This window comes from Archocentrus centrarchus, unplaced genomic scaffold (genome assembly GCF_007364275.1).
Source record: "Archocentrus centrarchus isolate MPI-CPG fArcCen1 unplaced genomic scaffold, fArcCen1 scaffold_32_ctg1, whole genome shotgun sequence".
NCBI classification, from domain to species: domain Eukaryota; kingdom Metazoa; phylum Chordata; class Actinopteri; order Cichliformes; family Cichlidae; genus Archocentrus; species Archocentrus centrarchus.
The window spans coordinates 1,772,508-1,795,936 of record NW_022060260.1 but is presented as its reverse complement, the minus strand read 5'-3'; the positions used below and the strand labels follow the sequence as shown (position 1 = coordinate 1,795,936).

Sequence of the window (23,429 nt, the reverse complement as noted above, 5' to 3'; positions counted from 1 at the left end):
TGTCCAGATCAGTCTTCTCAGCACTATAATATGAATATGTTGTCCCTTCAGACTTGTGAATGATTTTTTTACATTATGTGCCTCCTGTATGAGTCTGTATTTCACCTGTCATGTGCATCTTTGTAGCACGTTTTTATCATCAGATTTCAGGTATTGAAAAACCACTTCTCCAACATGCTCGTCTCTTTTCAGAGCTTTCCCCTGCACTAATATTTACCCTCTCTGTGTGTTCACTTCACCCCAAGCAGGTGATCTCCTGGCCTCAGACCTCCATGAAGAGGCTTCTTTTTGAAGCCCTCACAGAAGTTAGTTTGCATGACTGCACTGAAGCGTGACGTTTGCACCGAAGACCTTTGCTGCTGCTGAATTTCTCACTTCAGATAATCTGACTTAAAAAATGCCACCCTTGTTCTTGGTGGTGCAGCAGACTGCAGTGCTTATATGACTGAAGTCAGGATGTACATGATTGGATGTCTTTTGTGTTGAAAGCACACCAGAGGAAGCCAAGAAATTCAGGGCACACCTCATTTGTACTTCTGTCTGCCTCTGTGTTATTTGATCTTCTTATTTGGATTCTGTTGTCTGAGGCAATTTTCACAACTCATTGATGGCATCTGGAACTGCCACACAGCTGGATTTTATTTATTAATTTTTTTTGGCAAATGTAGCCACCCCATTAACATATACCTGAGGGATAAACTACGAAGCTAGTTCAACATATCCAGGCCTTATTTGCCTCAGCCGGCTTGACAAACCTAAGACCCCAGACAGAGATAACAGGTATTATCAGCTTACTTTGGTAAGCCAGGCTTTCTGCTTCAGGCTCTGAGAAAAAGGGACGTTTCATGAACCATATAACCCTTTTTCCACACAAAATGAGTGCCACCTACTCCAATCAGAGACCTCATCAAGTGATGATGATAAAAATCTATGAAGAACATAAAAATATAACAGTAAATTGCAACACTGCTGCAAATAACACAGTTCAATTGAATTTCAGTACTGTTCTATTTATATAGTGCCAGTTCACAACAAACAGTCACCTCAGTGCATCATGGGAACCCCCCAGCAACCTAGGCCTATAGCAGCATAACTAAGGGAGGGTTCAGGGTCGCCTGATCCAGCCCTAACTATAAGCCTGCCATGGTGATTTAGCCAGGTAAAAAGACAACCACTTTTACGACAGAGCAAATTGACTTTAACCTCATCATAGCTCACCATCTCATTAATCTAGCTTCGTAATGCACCCTTCTGCCTTTAGCTCAGATCCAGGACTCTTTTGAAAGGATTTTTGGTTTCCAAGTGCATTTTCAGCTCACCTGGCATCATCTTAGTATATATTATTAATATATTTTAGTATTTATGATTGTCAGAAGAAAACATGAAGCTCCAAAAGCTGCAGTTCCTCTGCCGTCCAGCAGAGGCAGCAGTGAGTCAGTCCCCATAGGCTCCCATGTTAAAACTTTCCAGCGGAAATAAACATGTTTACAGCTGATACAGAAACTGCTTTAGTCTCTGTAGATAATTTCCCCCTTCATAATAACTTAGAACTCACCTGTTTAAATTTGATAAAAGTTTTCATTATAAGGGGCGTGGCCTCTTTGACAGTTTGTGCTGTTGGAGCTTTTTGGAGCATTTTTATTGAATTATCTGACCAATAATAGGGCTATGGGGGCTTCATTGGACTAAAAGACCATCCAAGAGGGCTGAGCTCCAGTTTTGCTGAGTGAAATTCAGGTATTTGTTTTTTTTTTGTTGCTGAACACTGATTAGCAGGTATCTGTGTCTGTGTGGAGCCCCCATACAGTCTGTGGATGCTGCTTGCAAGTGTCGATAATATTCAATAGAGAGAGAGTCCAGAAGCCAGCGGCTTTTTACAGTCTTTGTTTTGTGCTGAGAGTACCTACTCAGTCTCAGCTCAAGAGATCACTCAAGCAAGAACCAAAAAGAACCGATGAACCAGGTTACAAGAAGTTAGAGTTAGCTCCTGCAGTGCAGACACACGGAGAACGAGGGCCGTCCTCCAGAAGTTTATTAGAACAACAAAAAGGATCCTAAAAGTGCTAATGCTTCATAAATAGATCTCCTCCTTTCAAAGTCCTCATCAGCTGCCAGCTTCTGGAATTCATCTTCTGTCGTGTCCTGCTTCAGGTTCTTAAATTTTTTGAGATTCAAACAACATGTTGACGTGGTGGTGTGTGTTTCTCCTGCAGGAAGTTTTCATCAGTATGCTTTCAGCTCACTCCTCATGTTTAATCTGTGCTCGGCGGCCCGTGTCACCACTCTCTCAGCTTTGATTGTGTTGAAATCCAAACACATCAGCGTTTGATTTTTCTTCCCTTTTCATTCGATGGTTTGTCTTCCTGACCCTCGTCGCCCCCTCATTCTTCTTTCTCTCCCACACTTCGACCCAGATTTGGGTTTGTCCTGAATACACTGCTGGGTTTTGGTGTTTGACTGGGAGATGAACTGGGGGATGAGATTTGGAACTGGAGGCGCTGGATCAGAGTCAGTGAGGGATTTTGGCTTTTCACATGGATTTAGAAATGCAGCTTATCGGGGGCAGAGATGGGAACATGCCGCGGCTTTTCTGCTTTGCTGCTCTTTGTTTATTTTGCGGTTTGGATGGAAATTTTGGATTCATCTTTAGCCAGCGTGCTGCGGTTCTAACTGTTGATCTCTTTTTTGTTTACGCCTCGTTTTAAGAGGATTGTTAGTGAAATACTAAAATCTGCTCAGTTTTCAGTGTTGTGTTTCTTGTACTTGGACAGAACATAGAGCACTGCCAGTGTGGATGATTGAGCGATAAATGAACTGCTTTTTGTTCTCTTTGGCATTTTTTTTCTTCTTCCACAAGAAAAAAAAGTCATGCATTTGATATTTTTGTTCGAAAGTCCAGCAAAGCTGGCCGGCCAAAGTTGGGAGGTAGGGGTTATTGCAAACATCATAATCACAGTATTGAGATCAAATTTATTTGTGTATTTCCCCCTACTCTTTCATTGAGCTTAGTCCCTTCAGTGTATACTTTCATTTGTTCAAGCCCTGTCCAGGACTGGTGGTTCCACTTCCTCCATCCTGCTCCCTGACTGCCACCATGGCTCATTGGACTGGTACAATCAGGCTGCACCATCAGTCACACCACCTCCTCAACAATCAGCTAAACAGGTAGTCAGAGCAGTTTGTGGTGCACTGGGTTTGTGTGGCGTTAACCACACACACCTGTGGTTCATTATGAAGCGTTTGCTGTACCGCATTAATGTACAAGTTTCTCTTTTGACTGGTGAGCTTCCCAGTGTACCTGGAGACTCGGCCGAGGAGTTCTCAGTTTTCTGGTTTTGGCACTTTATTTTTATTTTTTCACAAATATTTTTATTGGAATTTTCTTCTATTATAATGACAAACAAAACAAAACAAGAAGTAAAAACAAAATTAAAAACAAAAGGAGCTCACATTGTTAACAAAATTATATAATTAAGATTGCGTGTCACTTTGTTTAACAAAATTTAGAAAGGGCAACCAGATATCTTTGAAGTCTTCAAGTGTCCCTTTGGCTATGTAAGTTAGTTTTTCCAGTGCCAGGTTATTACACATTAGTTTAATCCATTGATTTAACTTAGGTCTTTCTGAGTCCTTCCAGTTTAGAGCAATCACAAAAACTAACAAGCTTCCTTCTCTTTGTATGTCCTTTAAAACCTTCAGGAAAAATGTGTAATAAACAAAGTTTACAGTCCATTAGCACAACCTGTTCAGTCAAACGAGAAATAAACATAGTGACGTCCTTCCAAAAGGTTTGAAGAACTGTACATTGCCACATACAATGAAAAAGAGTACCCTTATCTGCATTACATTTAATACAAACATCAGAATTATTTGAGTTGAAGTGGTGAAGTTTTACAGGAGTGATATAAGTTTTAATAACCATTTGTATTGTAGTATTCTGAACCTTGTGTTAATAGTTTGTGTTTGTGCCAGTAGACATGAGTTGTTCCATTCATCCTCAGAGATTTCTGTTTGCATATCCATTTTCCATACTTGTAGATATGAGAGGCTATTGTCTTTTAAGGCTAACAGTAAGATATTGTAAAATTTGGAAAGTAGGCCTCTACTGTGGTGATGGTGAACAGCTAAGTACTCTATGGCAGAAAGTGGAGGTTCAGCTGTAGATTTCAGTGAGGTAGTGATAAAGCTTTTAATCTGTAGGTATTTAAAAAAAATGATTTTTGGGCAAATTGTATTTGCTAACCAATTGTTCAAAGGACATTAAAACTTCTTCACTATAAAGGTCTCCTATTGTATTCAAGCCTTTATTCAACCACATTTTGAACCCCCTGTCTGCTCTTCCTGGTTTTAAAACTGTTATTTCCCCAAATGGGTGACAGACAGGAGATCTTGGATACTTCGCTTAAGACTGTATGTGAATGGTGCTGTTTTGGCACTTTAAGGTTTTTAGATTGATGCTGTGTTTGAGAATAGTGGTTTGAGTCTACACATCACTGAAAAGACAAGAAAACTCACTCACCAAATTTACTACAGCACATCCTGCTGTTTTCAGTTAAGAGAATAATCCGACGCCCAAAGGCACTGTTGTTAATTTTTTGAATATTCATATTCAGGCAGAATTCAGACGCACTCAGCACTGAGGATGAGAGCTCATGTCCTTCTGTCACAGCCACAGCAGAGCTGCTCTGAACATGGACTGTTTAGACCTGCACCGTCCATCTTGCACCCTCCTCTGGGATAAAACCATGGTGCACTTTGGTATGGGGTCTTCTGTTAGGAGTGTGATAGATGTGGTGTGTTTTATTGAGGCCATCACAGAAGGGGAGTGAATTCAAAGTTTTATAGAGGAAAAGAAAGGAAAGAGATGGGCTGGAGGGAAAAGCAAGAGAATTATTGCACAACTGTGTGGCAAAATAATCAAATATCTCAGTTATCTTGTTTTGATAATCAGCTGAAGCCTAACATTAGGTCTCTCTCTTCTAAGTCCCTGTTAGTGAATATTTAATAATTGATCAACATATTGATTTATTCTGCCTTACAGAAACCTGGTTACAGCAGGATGAATATGTTAGTTTAAATGAATCAACACCCCCGAGTCACAGTAACTGTCAGAATGCTCGAAGCACAGGTCGAGGAGGAGGAGTAGCTGCAATCTTCAATTCCAGCTTATTAATTAATCAAAGACCCAGACAAAGTTTTAATTCTTTTGAAAGCCTGACTCTTAGTCTTGTCCATCCTAATTGGGAAAATCAAAAACCTGTTTTATTTGTTATTATCTATCGTCCACCTGGTCCCTACTCAGAGTTTCTGTCTGATTTCTCAGACTTTTTATCTGATTTAGTGCTCAGTTCAGATAAAAAAATTATAGTGGATGATTTTTACATCCATGTAGATGCAGCCTCAACACTATATTTAATCTACTGTTAGATTCAATCGGCTTCTCTCAAAATGTAAAGGAGCCCACCCACCACTTTAATCATACTCTGGATCTTGTCCTGACATATGACACAGAAACTGAAGACTTAACAGTATTCCCTGAAAGCCCCCTCCTGTCTGATCATTTCTTAGTAACATTTACATTTACTTTAATGGATTACACAGCAGTGGGGAATAAGTTTTATTACAGTAGAAGTCTTTCTGAAAGTGCTGTAACTAAGTTTAAGGATCTAATTCCTTCATTGTTATGCTCTTCAGTGCCAACACAGTGCAGAGCAGCTACCTAAACTCTGCTCCCAGTGAGGTCGATTATCTCGTCAATAGTTTTACATCCTCACTGCGTATAACTTTGGATACTGTGGCTCCTCTGAAAAGGAAAGCTTCAAATCAGTAGTGCCTGACTCCGTGGTATAATTCACAAACGCACAGCTTAAAGCAGATAACCCGAAAGCTGGAGAGGGAATGGCGTCTCACTAAATTAGAAGATGCTCATTTAGCCTGGAAAAAGAATTTGTTGCTCTATTAAAAAAAAGCCCTCCGTAAAGCTAGGACATCTTACTACTCATCATTAATTGAAGAAAATAAGAACAACCCCAGGTTTGTTTTCAGCACCGTAGCCAGGCTGACAAAGAGTCAGAGCTCTGTTGAGATACCAGCACTGCTGGTATTTGTTTCGACTCTCTCTGATTGATCTTTTTGGAGTTAACTTCAATAGTTATTTCCTCCAAATCATCAATGTGTCTATTAGACCCCATTCCTACTAGAGTACTCAACGAAGTCCTACCATTAATGTGTTGATCTTAAATATGACCAATCTTTCTATAATAATGGGCTATTTACCACAGGCCTTCAAGGTGGCTGTAATTAAACCGCTACTTAAAAAGCCATCACTGACCCAGCTGTCTTAGCTAATTATAGGCCAATCTCCAACCTTCCTTTTCTCTCAAAGACTCTTGAAAGAGTAGTTGTAAAACAGCTAACTGATCATCTGCAGAGGAACGGTTTATTTGAAGAGTTTCAGTCAGGTTTCAGAATTCATCACAGTACAGAAACAGCATTAGTGAAGGTTACCAATGATCTTCTCACAGCCTCTGACAGTGGACTTAACTCTGTGCTTGTCCTGTTGGACCTCAGTGCAGCTTTTGATACTGTTGACCATAATATTTTGTTACAGAGATTAGAGCATACTATAGTTATTAAAGGTACTGCATTGCAGTGGTTTGAATCATGTCTATCTAACAAACTCCAATTTGTTCATGTAAATGGGAAGTCTTTTTCACGCTCTAAAGTTAATTATGGAGTTCCACAGGGTTCTGTGCTAGGACCAATTTTATTTACATTATACATGCTTCCCTTAGGCAGTATTATTAGAAAGCATTGCATCAATTTTCATTGTTATGCAGATGATACTCAGCTTTACCTATCAATGAAGCCAGATGACACACATCAATTAGTTAAGCTGCAGGAATGTCTTAAAGACATTAAGGCCTGGATGACCTCTAATTTCCTGCTTCTAAATTCCGATCAAACTGAAGTTCTTGTACTCGGCCCCACAAATCTTAGAAACATGGTGTCTAACCAGATACTTACTCTGGATGGCATTACTTTGGCCTCCAGTAACACTGTGAGAAATCTTGGAGTCATTTTTGACCAGGATATGTCCTTCAATGCACATATTAAACAAATATGTAGGACTGCTTCAGGGTTATAGCCAGAAAAATTTAACAGGTCGACACTATTGGACCGGGGGGAGGGGGTCCCCTTTTAGTACTGACCGACTGCTTGCTAGTGCTAATGGCTGTGCTGCTGTGGCAGCCATCTGTTCCGATAGCTAACAGCTAAAATTGAGCCTGGCGGGACGGCACCTGGAACCCTGAGCTTTCTTCCATTTCTGCAATTTCTCTAAAATTAGAAACATCCTGTCTCAGTGATGCTGAAAAACTAGTCCATACATTTATTATTTCTAGGCTGGACTACTGTAATTCATTGTTAACAGGCTGTCCTCAGGTTTAAAAAAACCCCTAGCCTGACTGATGATGATGGAGTAAGAGAAGCCAAACAAGGGAACAATATCCTGGATAGGTGAATATCCAGGATATGTCTTTAATGTAGCAGTTCATTTGAGACATGATGACGTGTCAGTTGGTTTTTGCCCAGTTAGATATTTTCAGACTAAGTGCAGTATGTCATTAACTTCATGCGACCAACAGCTTGCCTGATGTAGCACAGTGACTGTGGGGAAATATGGGATACTACTCTGCTGTCACTTTGTGACCTTTACCTTTAAAGGTCCACCATGTTACCTGTTTACACCGGGGGCAACAGAGGCAGAAGAAGAGTTTGCATTAGTGGTTTTACCCTCCACTAAGTCCCCAGCTGCTAATGCTAAACCTGCTTCATTTCCTCTCCTCCTCTGCTGCTTCGCTGCGAGTTGTTCCCACAGTCCCACAGCTCCTCAGGAACTTCCTCTGGAGGAGGGAGGGCGGCAGAGGCAGGGGGCTGAGCGAGGGGGCAGGAAGGACTGGAGCTTTTCTTGGCCCACAGTCTTAGAGGCCAGCTTCACCACAGCCAAAGACGGTGTGTTTTTAAAAAGATTTTTTCTTCACGATTTCTCAACCCAACCTGGCACTGACAGCGGAGATAAGATCACAGTTCAACATCGGCTCCCTGAAGGGAGATTCAGACGTTACAGCACTAATGTGTTTTATTAAGATCCACCAAAGAAATATACTGAGAGCCATTGGATATCTACAAGTGATTATTGGAACATCAGGAGTAAAAAAATATGAATCTATCCTCAGAGCCCTGATCTGAATGCAGTGGAGTCACTATGGGTATCAGTGAAGACACTGAAGAGTTGTGACCACATATGCAAGTAACTTTGCACCTCCCGGCACCTCCTGCTAAGTTTACTAAAAATTAAAGGGGAGGATTGTTTCACCCTATGTAGGTGCTGCATCTCTCATTAGATGAACTTATATCCTTAGGCTTCTGCTGTGGAACAGTACCATCCAAAGATTTTTCATTAGGAGCTCAGAGCAGTGAAAGGCTGCTAAGTGGAGATGATGGCTCTGCGAGGATCACTGCTGTGAATGAGAGAGCCGTCAGGCTGAGGTATCCAAGTACAGCCTCATAAAGCCGAGCTTTAAAAATGACTCGTGTCCATGTGGATCGGGGCTCCGTCGTCCCTGTGGGGGTTTCTGGTTGAGATCTCGTGGCCGTTTGTTGTTCTTCATGAATGGAAGCAGCAGAGTGAGGCTCAGTCTTGTGCACCAGTTCCAGCCTCTCTGGATGTCCATAGGTTTGAATGTAGGTTTGGGCTTTTCCTCTGCAGGGTGCACTGCGCGACTGATGTTTCTCCTGATCAGCCCAGCAGTGATTTATTCTCAGATGAAGCTCATTTTCAAATCGCAGATGAACTGACTCATCTGTTTCTGTGTTTCTGTCTCCAGGTTGATCAGGGCTTGCAGAAGATGATGCTCTCCTGATTCTCTGTGTCCTTGTCCACCCCATTGTCTCCATCATGAACCACACTCCCAGCCCCCACCTGTCCGAAGGCGGGAAGTCTGCCGGAGGCGGCCTGCTGTGCAGCTTGGGTCTGGGATCCGACAGGGGGATCCGCTCCCCGGACAGCCTCACCCACACTCCCAGCCCCACAGGAGGAACGCCGAGCTCCAGCCCCCCGCTGCTGCTTTCGCCTGGGCTGGGGGGCCTCGGGCTCGGCTCCCTTGGAGCCATGGGCGAGGGAGCCGGAGCCGACTGGGAGAGCAGGGAGGAGCTGAGGCTCAGAGAGCTAGAGGAGGCTCGGGCCAGAGCTGCCCAGATGGAGAAGACTATGAGGTGGTGGTCGGACTGCACCGCCAACTGGAGGGAGAAGTGGAGCAAGGTGGGATAAAATGAGCTCTGTAAGGGTGCTCTGAGCATGCAGTGTCTGGTTTTTGGCCCCGGTTTCATAAAGCAGACCAGGCTAGGGTCTTTTTTTCATACCTTCCTGGCATTTCTCGGGGATGAGCTTAAATATTTGTGTTTAAAAAAGATTTTAAACCATCAGTCGGTGACAGAAGCTACAGATGGACGGGATTAGCCGGCTAAACTGAAACTTTGCTTCCCTCAGTATTTGAGAGCAGAACTATTAATTCGTTTTACTAATTTAGCCTCCCAATGTACTAGTTACACATTTAGTCTCTCAGCTCTCGTTCCTCCGTGCTCACAGCTCACAGCTTTTTTCTTTTTGATGTTAAAACGGTTTTATTACTTCGCCCAACGACAGATGGAGGGAAGTCGTGTTTTTACCCCGTTTATTCGTTTCTCTGTCTGTTAACAATATAACTCCAAAGGGTTTGAACCAAAACTGATGAAACTTTCTTAGCAGCCCAAGAACATATTATTTCATTTTCAAGGTCAAAGGTCAAGGTCACCAAAAATGTTCAAAAACGTAAAAAATCCCTCTCATCGTTGGCAAAATTTAAAATTCATATCTCTGTGAATTTTACGATGAGATTTGGTACTCAGGTATAAACAATTACTGCGCATAATTCAGTATCTTTATCTATTTTGAATTAAAATACTCACAATAATGCAACGTGAACTACAAACCCTACAGAAAAATCACACACACACACATATACAATTCATATCTCAGCAGATGTTTGTTTTTTCTCCTTCTTGTTTGATTTTAGAGGATGCTATTAGGGTGCATAAACTGCGTAACATAAATCCAGACTGTATATTATCTGCTCATGTGGATCTCATTTTTAAATACAAATATAACATCATATTTTACAGTGCTTTTTACTACTTGCAGTCACCATGTTTTACAGCTCACTGAGCTCATTTGGGCTCCTCATTTATAAACCTACCATTTTCAGAAGTCACCAGACCTCCTCTTTAACACAAGATTGTGTATTTGTGACTTGTAGAGGTTTAGCAACCGTTGTCCGATCTTTGTCTTCATTTTCCAGGTTCGTGCGGAGCGAAACCGAGCGCGTGACGAGGTCCGTCAGCTCAGGCAGCGGCTGGACACCCTCACTAAGGAGTTGACCAGCGTCCGGCGCGAGCGGCAGGAGCTCGCCTCGGAGAACGAGACACTACGGCAGGAGACGCTGCGTCTGCGTGGCGACGCGGCCCCTCCTCTGTCCGCCACGTCTCCCTCCTCTTCACCTGCACACCCTCGCGGTGCTTCCTCCTCATCCTCTCCATCCATCCCCCCGTCCTCCCCAGCTTCCTCCTCCTCTTCCTCTCAGGTCCACGCTGACAGCAAGCTGGACAGGGTGGCAGAGGGACCACCAGGATCTCCAGAACCAGAACCAGTGAGGGATGTGGACTTGGACAGGCAGAAGATGGGTCAACAAAAGGTGAGCGTGCATTCAGATGAGATTTTATTGTATCAGCTGGTGTTTTTCTTCTATATACACCTGCAGAATTAAATTGGTCAACTTTCTGCTAAGAGTTCCCATTATGCTTTTTATCTGTACGAGCTTGAGCTGCTCGCCCTCTGACATTTTATTTCTCCTTTACAGAGCCGCTGATCCTTAGTCTCATGCAAACTTTAGATTCACATTTGCTGTTTTAAATGAAACATCTTGGATGGATTTCCATGCAATTTTGTACACATCTCTGGTGCTGCTGAGCAGATGTTAACCTGTTGACCTCTTGGCCTAAAATAAATGTTCTAAATGTCAGTGAACAGTTTGCTTTTGCTTTTATGTTCTGGCATTTTGCTGCGAAGCGCTTTGTGATGTTCATCTTGAAAAATGAAAAGTAAAGTAAAATGAAAATGAACTTTTACTTTACTTCGATCCCGTGTAAACAGACCTGGGCATTATGCGGGCCGCGGGCCACATGTTTGTTGTCACTGACCAGCTTCTGAGAGATCAGTGGGAAATTAGGATTCAAATGTAAACAAGTATAAATCATGCAGTTTGTCCCATTTCAGCCACCAAACACTCTGTTGGGATCATTCACTCTATTTTTCTTTATTAAATTTTCACGCAGACAGCGAATGCAGCTTCTCTTCTTTTACGAGAGATGTGAGTTTGAGAGCCCTGAAAGACGTCAGCTCACATTAAAGGTCTTTTTTGGCCTTTCTGTGTGTAGTGAAGAGCGACAGGAAAGTAGGGAGAGAGATTGGGGAAGACGTGCAGCAAAAGGTCACGGGTCAGGCCTGCACCACGATTGCCTGTTCGCCCACTGAGCCACTGTGGCACCCAACATCAGCTCACATTAACAAAAAAGGCAATATAGTTATTAACAAGACATGGACTTGTAAGCAGTTATTTACTGAAGCCGGAGGTAAATCCTTGTGCTTTGTTTATGGGGAACAGATTGCTGTTTTTATGGATTAGAGTTTGGATCCCGAGAAATGCAAGAACTGACTCAGAGTGGGAACCTCTGCAAAAGGAACAAGGACTTTGTTACTAAGCTTTACGTCCAGGTTGGTTCTCTTTGATCCACCTTCATGTGTGAACAAACACCCTCAGTGATGAAGTTTAACACAGATCCTCTCTCAGTGACGCTCGCTGTCCTTTGGGGTTTCCACCTCAGACATGACTTTAATGCACTTGTTGAAGCCCAAACAGGCTTGATTTCTCTCTGAACAAGAGAAAAGTCAGGCCGTTAGAGGTGACAGTGCGCTAAGCTGAATGCAGGTGCAGATAAAGAAAGGTGGGGAAGCGCTGATGTAGATCTGAAACAGAGTGTCCCTGTTCCTCCTATCAGTGAGCTCCAATCCTCGCATGTGATCTGAGCCTCAGTGAATGTAGGCCACTCCAGCTGCTGTGTCTCCACTATGATAAAATACACCCCTGTTATAGCACCAGAACTCTGTGTGTGTGTGTGTGTGTGTGTGTGTGTGTGTGTGTGTGTGTGTGTGTGTGTGTGTGTGTGTGTGTGTGTGTGTGTGTGTGTGTGTGTGTGTTAGGATGTCCTATTTAAGAGACACTTGGAGTATGGGTACCCTCTGGCTGTGTACATGAACACTAATCATGCCCGCTTTTCCCAGAGGGCTCAATGATACTGCAGTACTTCTTCTCTCTCAGCCCATTGATACAGAATATCTCAATCTAAAGCAAAGAGCTGACTTCACCCTCATGAAGAATTAAAGCATTAAACATCACAGGATGAAATTCACCCTTTCATTCACTCTGAAATGCTCCATGGAGCCGCTCTGTACTAAAAACCTCTGATCTCTCAAATAACATAAACTTCTGCAGTTATGATATGTTGCTGTTTTTGGGGACTGATGTAATGTTCAGGCTTTAGTGGTGTTGTAACCCAGTCAAAACAGAAGAATACATGCACGGCCTCACCAAAAAACTGAGACAAGTAATGGTCCAAAAAACAAGTCAGCACTGCACGTCAAAGGATCCACAGCTCAGACACTGCAGGACTCCAGTTTTGTCTCTTTATTGCACCGTGAAACCTAAAAACACCGGCTCACAAACCCTAACCCTCAATATCCAATGTTGTTCTTTAGCTTTGGTAATTGTAAAATTACTTCTAAGTGGCATTAAAACATCCCGATTTGGCTTATTCTATCAGACTTTGCTCATATCATACAGAAATTGAAATTCTTCATATTTGATAGTATGTTGCCAAAGGCGCTCCACACTGTGAGACTGGCTCTGTCCTGGCTGCTGTTCATTGTTTGATAAACAGAGTGTTTTCCTGTCTATCCAAAAACATTTCCCTTTTGAATTTCACAGCATGATTTCTTGTTTCAAACTGAATTATTGCAAAGCTCTCCCTCTGATCTCGTGCAGTCAAAGTGCTGCAGGCTGGGAATCCATTGAAGACTCGTCTCTTAGGAGATTTGCACCCATGTGGAGTGCATCCAACCAGCTGTCACTTGTTACAGTGAAATCCAGAAGCAGGAACAGAGATCCCAGAGAAGAATTTTTAATCAGCAAACAGAAGCAACTGTAGTGTGAGGAGGAGGAACAAAGGAAATCTGTATGCCTGTGTAATGTACTGTTACCATCCATCCATCCACTTCCTCTTATTCAAAGATGGCAGCAGTCTAAGCAGGTATTCCAAACATTCTTCTACCAAGAAGCATCTTTTAGTTGGTCCCGGGGGATCCTGACGTCCTTCCAGAGCTGATCAGATGAACCGTCTCTCCGGTGAGTTCTGGGTATGCCTTGAGGTCTCCTTTGAATTAGGAATACCTGTAAAACCTCCAGGCATCAGATGCCAGAGCAACCTCAGCTGGCTCCTTTTAACATGAAGGAGTAGAGACTTTACTCCGAGCTCCCTCCAGATTCAGAGCTCTTCACATTATTCCTCATCCTGAGCTGGTACTGTAACTGACTCGCTTTGGGGAACAACATTTCCCTAACCTAGAGGGAACAGTGCACTGAAATCCATGAAGTTTCCATCACTCAAACCTCAGCAGACCTTCAGAGACTCAGGGATGGTGATAGTACAACACTGACTTTAAAGATGGGTGAGAAGCTCAGATATTTAGTGAGAGCTCAAAGTACCTTCTTCTTCATGGTGGAAGGAACCATTTGAAGTGGGACTCATGGGCACCTTCCTTTGGAGGTTTTCCAAACACATCCTGCTGGGCAGTGGCTCCAGAGTAAACCCAGAACAGGCAGGGATTCCTTTAAATGAGTATGCGTGTCCTGCTGGCCTGGCATCACCTCCAGATTCCTAACAGAGACTGTAAAATGTTGCTGGAAAGAGGGACGTCTGGATCATCCCGTGACCCTACCTGATATAAGTGGAAGAAATGGATGGATGTCCTTTAACCCCAAATGTCATCGTGTTCCATATACAGATGCAGAGAGGTCCTGCAGCATCACGTGGAGGTTTTGTTTTCTTTGATATAAACCTTGGGTGATTTTAGGGTCTAATCGGTGATGAGGGTCCGATTTTCACTGAGGACAACAGTAACCTTCACCTTCACCTTCACTCACATTTTGTCCCACGTCCCACTGCAACATGCGACCGAATTAAAAAGGCTGTCCCATCCATCCACTCACACATCTCTCATTTATAACTTGATTTCTTTGTTTTCATATGGGACAGAATCATCAAACCTGGGGGTCTAAATCAGTTTTACTAAAGGCCGCAGTGAGAAGCTGGGACCACATCAAGGTCTGGACAATATCTCAGATGGTGTTGCATAAAGTTGCTTTGCAGTTATGCCTGCACGGTTCCTGGCAATGTGGGGGCAAATAATCAATCTTTGATTTAAGGTTTTCACCTGCACCATACAGCTGACCTTTCTGGTGTGAAACTGGCTGCACATAAAAACCTGCAGGTCGCTAACAAACTGCAGTGTTTGAGAACCTGAAATGATCGGTGGGACAGGTTTGGCCTTGAGTTTGAAACGTGGTGTAAGGGATGATTTTTGGCCTCCTTCGGCCTCCTTAGTATCATCAGAGCATCATTTAAGCACCGCAGCCTTCCTGAGTGTTGTTGCATCCATGCGTGTAGGTTTGAGTTCATTAAACTTGGATCTAAGTTGATCGTGAAAAAACTGAAGGCTGCAATCAAACGCAAGATTTCTGCGGTTTGTCTGCTGTTTATGGCGGCGGTGGGTCCCTCTGTTTCTTTGCGCACACACACACACACATGTTTGGGCTGTAGGGTTGCATGTAAACCATGATTATGTGTCTGTCAGCAGGCAGCAGAGGTGGTCTTGGAACAGTGGCTCACTGTTGCTCACACACAGCTCAGCCTCATTTCCTGTCTCCCTCCATTGTTCTGCTGCTCTCACTCACTGAGTGCTTCCACATGTGAGGCAGTGGCTTTGTCTTACAGACATGTGCTGCACAGTGGGGCCCTCTGTTGGGAATCACCTGTCACGGCAGCAGCAGCATCACAGCTCTGTTTTCCATTTGGCTGAACTCGTCTTTCAGAATTGATAACATGTAGTCTGGAAAGAGCGTGCTCCAGGATGTTCTGTCGCTTTTCGCTACACAGTTTATGTGTGACGCTGTTTGTGTATGGTCATCCACACTGGATTGTTTGTCATCATCTTAAATAGTCCAAACTGTAGCTCTTAGTGGATGTGAAAATATTCCAAAGGTGTATAACCGTCATATCCGAAGCGTCTTTTCTGTCTGCGGCTGTTCAGTGAGTCTTCCTCGATGGATTTGTGGTGCTTTCTTTCCAGAGTTTGACCTTTGATCAAAGGGCGGTGCTGTCAAACATGTGGCCCCGGGGCTCAGCAAAGAGTCTAATTTGGGCCCCAGGTGGCTCTGCAAAGTGTGAAACCTGCACTGAGGTTGCTAACTGCTCTTTGTTTTTTAAGGTAAAGTCTACTGTTGGTCCTTTTTGTGGTGATGCTACATTGCTGCACAGAAGTTAAAATGCATGGAAAGTGAAAAGCTTTTCTAGTTGTTGATAAATTAAATAGTGTTTAGTTATAAAAACTCTAGATGTCAAGCTTGTGTGCTTTTCCTCTGTGGTGTGTAAATCAGTGAATGCAGAAAAATATTGTGGTTGCAGTTTTTCTCAGACGCGTTCATTTAGAGGCCGTCTGGGGAAAACGCCTCCATTAGTCAGATGATTTGAGTTTTGAAGCACATGCAGCTCCTGCCAGAGGACAACAGGTCAAACAGGTGGTGGTTACAGTGTGAGTTATGCACACATGCATCAGCTTTATGTGGGAAATGTATTCAACTTTGTACAGTACATATACCATAATTAAACTGTGATAATTAGTGTTTTGTGCCCAGAGCTCTCTGTCTAAAACATGGATCTATGCAGAGTGGGTGGGTGTGCTACTTCGGTGCATACCAGGTTGACCTGTTGAGGTCCTGTTGAGCAGATTTTAGCATTGCTACAATTTCCATTTTTCAGTATTTGCGGTTCATGGTACGGGTTTGCAGTACTGACAATTTGGAGAAGAGGAGGGAGGGTGGATATACTGGACAAAGGATGAGGAAGATGGAGCTGCCAGGCAGGAGGAAAAGAGGAAGACCTCAGAGGAGGTTGATGGATGTAGAGAAGGAGGACATGCAGAGGGTTGGTGTGACAGAGGAGGATCATGGGATAGGGTGGGATGGAGGCATATGATCTACTGTGCTCCCTAAAGGGAGCAGCTGAAAGAAGAGGAAGATGCCGTGTATATATACAGATATTAAAATTATATTGTCTCTGTATGAAAAGTAACTCTTACAATACAAATTCACAAACATTTTGATCCTGATTTTGTTAAACAAAAAGGCTGGGGTGCCCGGGTGGCGCAGTGGTGGAGCAGGCGACCACAAGCATATGCTGCGTTGCGGTGCAGGCGGCGCGGGTTTGAGTCCCGGCCTGTTGCCAATCTGCTTGCGTGTCTTCCCCTGCATCTTTCCCCCGTTTCCTGTCTTCCTCCACTGCCGATAAAAGCTTCTTTGCTTCTTTCATTTTCTTAAACAACTTCTCCTCCTTTCATTGGTTTGGGATGTTACTGCACTGTCTCCACCTAGCTAGGCCTTACCCTCAGCAGGGTGAGGGAGAAATGAGCGCAGGTAAGGACTCTAAATCATTTTACTTTGAAAAATATATAGGCACGTTTTTAGTAATATGTGGTTTCAAGACTAAAAGGTTAAGAAATTGTATTGAGGTCATTTATTTGCTTGATTGGTTTGTTTCCTGCTTCTTGGGTGGCCCCCGACTGTGTGTGGGCTCCTGGTCCCGTGCCCTGAATGCCCATCGGATGATCAGGTCCAGTTCCAGCACAGTACTGTACAGTTCATCTTTTCTCTTTCAGTAGCTACTGCAGCCTCAGTCTTTATGCGGGACTAAAGGAAGGTGACACCTGCTTAAAGCGTTCAGTTCCTGTGTTTCATGAACCAGGAGAAACTGCTGGGCTGGATAGGGGAGAGGGAGGGTACACCTGTACAGGTCGCCAGCCTGTCGCAGGGCTAACACAGAGAGACAGACAGCCACTCACATTCACACTTATGGGCAGTTTAGAGTCACCAGTTGATCTGACCCCACTAACTGCAGTGTTTGGACTGTGGGAGGAAGCTGGAGTACCCACACAGACACGGGGAGAACTCCACACAGAAAGGCCCGGGCCAAGGTGGATTCAAACACGGGACCTTCTAGCTTCTAGCTCTGCATATATCAGTGACAGTTATTCTTACCGGTGAAGCTGGGTTACCGTCTGCCTTTGCAGGAGCAATACTGAATTCAGCAAATAAACAAAGTTGAGGAGATATATCTTGTGATATTATTAATAATCAAGAATATTTTTGTCCCTGATAACTATGTTGTGACCTGATATTGTGACTAAAAACAGTTTTTAGCTGATGAATTAAAATCTTAAGCTCAAAAGATGAATGACTGGAAATGACGTCTGGTTATTGATAAATCACACAGATGGAGGCTGAATTATCATCTGTTTAATGGCTTAGAAAGTAGTTTCATAGAGACATTCCTGGTCTCCTGTATCCAGCTGATTCGGGTAATCCCCTCTTTTCTTCAGTGCTGCCACCGCCTGGTCTAATGGTTCTATCAGTTTGATTGATTGGCACTGATTCAATAAATCTTAGCTGATTCAATTTATGGCCGAATACCTGCAATGCTCTTGGCTTTCATGCCAGAATTTCCTTACTTTTGAGGAGCTCCTGAAGGTAGCGTGATGGATATCTTAAAGAAACACGCAGAGTTATGAAGCCTGTGGGAGACGTGCAGTTTTATTTTACATCTGGCAGATGCTGTGAAGGATACGGGGAGGAGAAACATTCAGATCTTTACTGTTTGAGTGCCAAAGGGGACAGATTTACTGTGCGGGGAGGAGGAAAAGCCCCACGCTTCCAAATTAATTTCTGTTCAGGTCATTAAAAAGTCCGCTGTGAAAATGTTTGGCCAGGAGAATCCAGTCAGAGCTGTGCTGTGAGAGCATGCCGGCAGCGACCTCAGAAAACCGTCCAGTGAAACGGTTCGATTCGGGGCGACAGAGGAATAACACGACCGCCTGAGCGTCAGCTGATCTGTGTTTAGTGTTTTTAATGAAGCCAGACAAAATTTGACCTTCGTACTGTGACTTCTTTCAGTTACAGATTTGCTGCTTTTTTCGTGTTATTTTCCATCATAGCTTCATAAAAAACACATTTAAGCTCCGTTTAAAACTGCAGCCGAATCAGTTTCACAGCAGACTGCAGAGATGCTCCACAGAGAGACAGCTCCTTCATGAAAAGCTAACACAACAGACAAACATCAGTGAACGGTATATTAGATTCTGCATCCCTCTTATTTTTCCATCCAAAGTGTCTCTTTCATGAATTGTGATACTAAAACCACTTTTCCTGCCAGTGTGTATTTCCCTGCAGTATCTGTGTGGATTAGAGGATGAACTGAATGATATCGCTGCAAAGACACAATTGTTGTCTTTCTCTGGGTTTTGTAGCCTGTCAGTATTAAATCTGTGTGTAGTTCAGCCTTTTGACCACCAAACTGGCCTCCTCGTCTCATTTTCTCCTCTGTCTTTGTCTCTCTGTCAGGACCTGGAGCTGCTCGACTCAGTCCTGCGCTCCCGAGCTCCGGGCGCCGACGCTCAGGAGGCCTGGGACGGCCGCGGCGGCATCAACCCGGCCGGCTCGCGCTCGTCTTCCTGTCTGAGCCGGCAGGAACGCAGCCGGCAGCTGTGGGAGGACATGGGGACAGCGGAGGAGGACTCAAGCAAACTGAACGCCCTGCAGCTTCGCCTGGATGAGTCCCAGAAAGTCCTGCTGAAAGAGCGAGAGTAAGAGACGGGAAGTCCCGAGCGATGCAGAAGCATCAGTATGAAGGCTGAAAAAACACAACTTCCATTTATAATGTTGTCATCAGGGAAGCTTTGTGTTTACATGCAGTTACATTCTCTCAGATTAAACTGCCTCAGTGTGTGCATAGAAGGTAAATGCAGCTGCGGCACTTCCTGCTCTAAATACATTGCTCCATGCATCACAAATGGTTATATAGTTATATTACGTTCTTACTCCGAGCCTCATTCACCCATTGGAGATAACTCAGGGTTCAGTTTCTTGCCCAAGGGTGCTTTGGCATGCATGTTGGAGGAGCCAGGGATCAAACTACCAACCTTACAATTAATGGGCGAGCCACAGCTGTACTGATAGTAATGTACTTCAAAATAACATAAGTCTGAATAATGAAGACTTTTATTTGAAGGACGTTTCAGTGACAGTGCTGAAGTCACATCAGTCAAGTCTTCATTCTCTTGTCTCCTCTGGAAAAAATAAGCATAAAGAAGCTCTCACGTCAAAACACCAGCCGAACGTGTTCGATCGGTCACACTGGCTGTGGTACCTTCCCCCAGAATTATTAGGCTGCTCTGTCTTTATAGTTGTATTTTTATATCCGACACCGGGTCCCGTATTCCTGGGTCGACTCCTCTGAAAGTTGGTATGAGTGTTGACTGGGTGAAGCTTTACAGGATGCTGCAGACAGATTTCAAATTCTCCTGCAGAGGAATTAAAATCTGGGTCTGGGTTTTTCTACATGATGAAGAAATCGGCACGATTCTTTGGGCTTAAATTGTGAGAAATAAATGCGTACAATGATGGGAGAGGCTCTGGTAGGTCATTGACTGGCAGAAAATGCCTCTTTATTTTTTTACTGTGGAAAACACAGTTTGGTAAAAACACAAACACTAAAAACATTATTTATGTGCTATGTCATTACTTTGGTGTAGTATGAATGGGGAGGTCTTTATCAGCAGGAAAAGCTGTAAAACATGAAAACACAGTTAAAAAAACTGATGCCCTCCTTCACTCCACAGATCGGCCCATTCTGGCCCCCGGGCCTTTGGTTTGAGCTCAGTTTGGGAGACATCAGCCTTCTCGTGGCCCTGATGGGCGCTCGGCCCCGTTAGATAAACTAACCCCGTTGTGAGCAGTTTTCTGTGGGGACTATTTTCTTTCTACCGTCTGCATCCACCAAATGAAGCATGCAGCTGGCAGACCTTACAGCTCAGCCGAGGTGGGGCATAAATAATGGGAAATGTAGTGTGACTTATTCATGCTGTCTGTGGTTCCTCTGCAGAGACAAGCTGGCTCTGAGTAAGAGCATCGAGAGACTGGAGGCTGAACTCAGTCAGTGGAAAGTGAAATATGAGGAGCTGAGCAAGAGCAAACAGGAGGCTCTCAAACAGGTGAGACACACCTGGGGCAGGCTGAACACAGCGGGCCCCGGTTTCACCGACAACCATCCCGTGTTTGAGGGAACATGTGCGCTCTGATTTTTCTGCTAACAGACGACTCCAGAGGTTTTTGCTTTAAACACAGGAACATGTGAGCTCTGCGGTTCTGCTCATTAATCACTGTAATCACTAATCTGGCATTTTACAAAAGAGGCATTTTTCACTGCTGTCCTTCTTTATTTTATGTAACAAGAAAGCAAATAAAGAGAAAACCAGTGGAGCAACAGCCGATCCACATTCACAACGAGCAAGATTAGAAAAACAGGAAATTATTCAAACACAAAACAAACTGCACGGTTTGATTATTCTGGTGGTCTTCCTGTGAGATGAGGGCTCAGCGTCGCTGTGGGCCCACGCCAGGACCTGCACGGTTTACTGACTGCTTTAATCACGCTCTCATTTCACCTTTTTACCTCCAGCACGGTCAACATAAAGCCTCCGAACAGTCCACGAATAACTTCATTAGCCTTTATCACATTTAGTCAGGCAGATGAATCCAAACAGCCTGTTTCACAGCGTGAGTATGAGAGCGGCTGGCAGTATGAGGCATTTAATGAAGCATCCTGAACAGCAAAATAATAAATCTTTCATTTTGTTCTTTTACATAAATCTGCACTTTTTACCTCGCAGGCGGTGCAGTTAATCAGATTTTAATTTCATTTACAATTTTGGCTCCCGGTGATTATTAAAACAACAAAATTAAGATTAAAAAAAGATTATTTTGCATTCTGTTTATCTGCAGTAATTCTCTCACTTTGCCTCTCAGCGTCCTTCTTCTGAGTCTGAACACCTCCATCTGCAGCAGCTTCACTTCATTTATTTATTCATTCGGTTTTGTTATTTGAATTCAAATTAAAGCTGAAAGAAATAGTTTTTTATGGTTTAGTAAGTCCACAGTGTTTCTGAGTTCTGTGTTTAAAAGGTTGCTTCTGTCAGGAGTTGTTCCACTTTCATACCTGAAGTTGCACCTTTATTGCTGTGGTGGGAGATGTGAGCACATCTGTACCATCTAACCTCACGCACCGATCACACTGAACCAAGCCGGTCACTCTGGGGACCGCGCAGCCTGTTCGGTGCAGTCGCTCGACATTGTTCCTGAACCCGGCGGTACCGGCCCGAAAGCACCTGTACCGCCTGCCCAGCAGCACGACCGTGTGAAAAGCCAGAGAGCACAAATACCAGCAGAGGAACGTAATCAGCTACCCTAAACCCTGCAGCCACGCTCACACCCACAGACACACACACCATAAAACCTTTGTATGTTTCAGAGTCCTCACAAAGAAATAAATGTATTCAACTAAAAATACATTAAAAAAAAAAAACGCTTTTAAAAACTTTGGAATTGACTGAAAGACAGAAAGTAGGATTTTATAAATCATTTCGGCAACATTTATTAAAAAGTAATTTATCAGACAGGCTTTAAAGCAGGTGCCAGATGCCTCAATGGCCCCCCCTGCCAGTGAAATTTTTCTGATATTTATTTGGGAGTGAGCTGCAGCAGCCCTGCTGTATACACATCCCTCATTGATCGGATCAATGTATAAGCACAGTATGAAAATCAGGATGATTATAGGTACGTTACAGGTGTGATTAATGCTGAGGAGAACTAATCAGTGCTTTGTCTTTGTTCAACCACTTGGGGGCAGTGCAGGCCTGAAGAGAGCAGGTCTCATGAAACAACTTCACAGTGACAAAATGATTTTGATAAAAGCACTAAAGGGAGAATAGACGGGGGTGGGGGTGGGCCAGAAGATGTGAGAGAGGTGTAGATGATGATGAAGATGACGGGGTTTGAAGATAAGCAGGTTCGAAGATGCAGACTGAAGCGGGATAGGGTGAAGTGCTGCAGGTTGGAGGAGGCGGATGAGATGAGGCGCAGGCAGAGATGAGGAGATAGGACTGAGGAGGGATGAGAGGGGATGGTGGAGGAGATTGGGTCACGCTTATCTCCACACATGTTGTTTCAGATCCCTCAAGATCACAGGAGGCGTCTCAAGAAGTGTCCGCATTTAAAGAAACGCGTCTCCTCCTAAAAGTTTACAGATAACACCAAATGTCAGACGGCTTAAAGATGAGCCATCGACTGATGACGTTTTATGTTTCACTGTTTCCACCAATGGATGATTTATTTCAACACCACTTTCTAACATCCGTTTGAATGATGGGACGCTTAGAGGGTTTAATTCCTGAAAATCACTAAAAGACAAAATGATAGAGGTGAAAGACCCAGGCCTCTGATTGCTGTTTTCTGTCCTCTGTCTGACATCCTGCAGCTGAAACCTGCTGAAGGAGATGCACCAGGATGAACTCGGCCGCATCTCCGAGGACTTAGAGGATGAGCTGGGAGCTCGAACCAACATGGACAAGAAGCTGGCTGAACTACGAGCTGAGGTGAGGAGACGCGGGTAACCCTGACAGAAGTGGAAAGCCAATAAAGACGACTTTTTCCGATTTGATCACAGAGACACAGACAGACAGCCTCCACGTCTAAATGTGGTGTAGAAGTGAAAGGACTTCTCCTGCTCTGCAACATCTGCAGACTCCTCATACAGAAACAGCACAGACTTGCTGTTTAGATTTTAAAAAAATGGCCCCGACAGTAAACCACACACTGTGTAGATGTGTGATCAGAGCCACTTCACAACCAGCTGGAAAACACACGAGTTCACCCAAACTCACGGGACCGATCAGAACCTTTTAGAGCTGCTTTGTAGGGACTCAGGCTGGATTCAGGTCTTTGTAACATCATCTTTCTGATGGCTGGAGCTGGCTGATCAGCGTCCTCGGGTGTCCGCTCTTTGGTGGGTAGTTTATCGAACAGGTTTGAGGAGTTGTCCTTTCATATGACCAC

The 23,429-nt window shown here is 43.9% G+C and overlaps 1 protein-coding gene across 1 annotated transcript in view; it reads left to right on the top strand.

Annotated features, from left to right (window-relative positions):
• Nucleotides 1-8,600: 8,600 nt before the first annotated feature.
• Nucleotides 8,601-23,429, top strand: part of ccdc102a (coiled-coil domain containing 102A) — a 51,784-nt gene continuing 36,955 nt past the window's right edge. Inside the window, 9 exon segments of the mRNA XM_030724085.1 lie at nt 8,601-8,745; nt 8,898-9,082; nt 9,084-9,116; nt 9,118-9,165; nt 9,167-9,322; nt 10,398-10,790; nt 18,882-19,123; nt 20,422-20,532; nt 22,855-22,979. Coding sequence (XP_030579945.1) covers nt 8,601-8,745; nt 8,898-9,082; nt 9,084-9,116; nt 9,118-9,165; nt 9,167-9,322; nt 10,398-10,790; nt 18,882-19,123; nt 20,422-20,532; nt 22,855-22,979 — 1,438 coding nt within the window.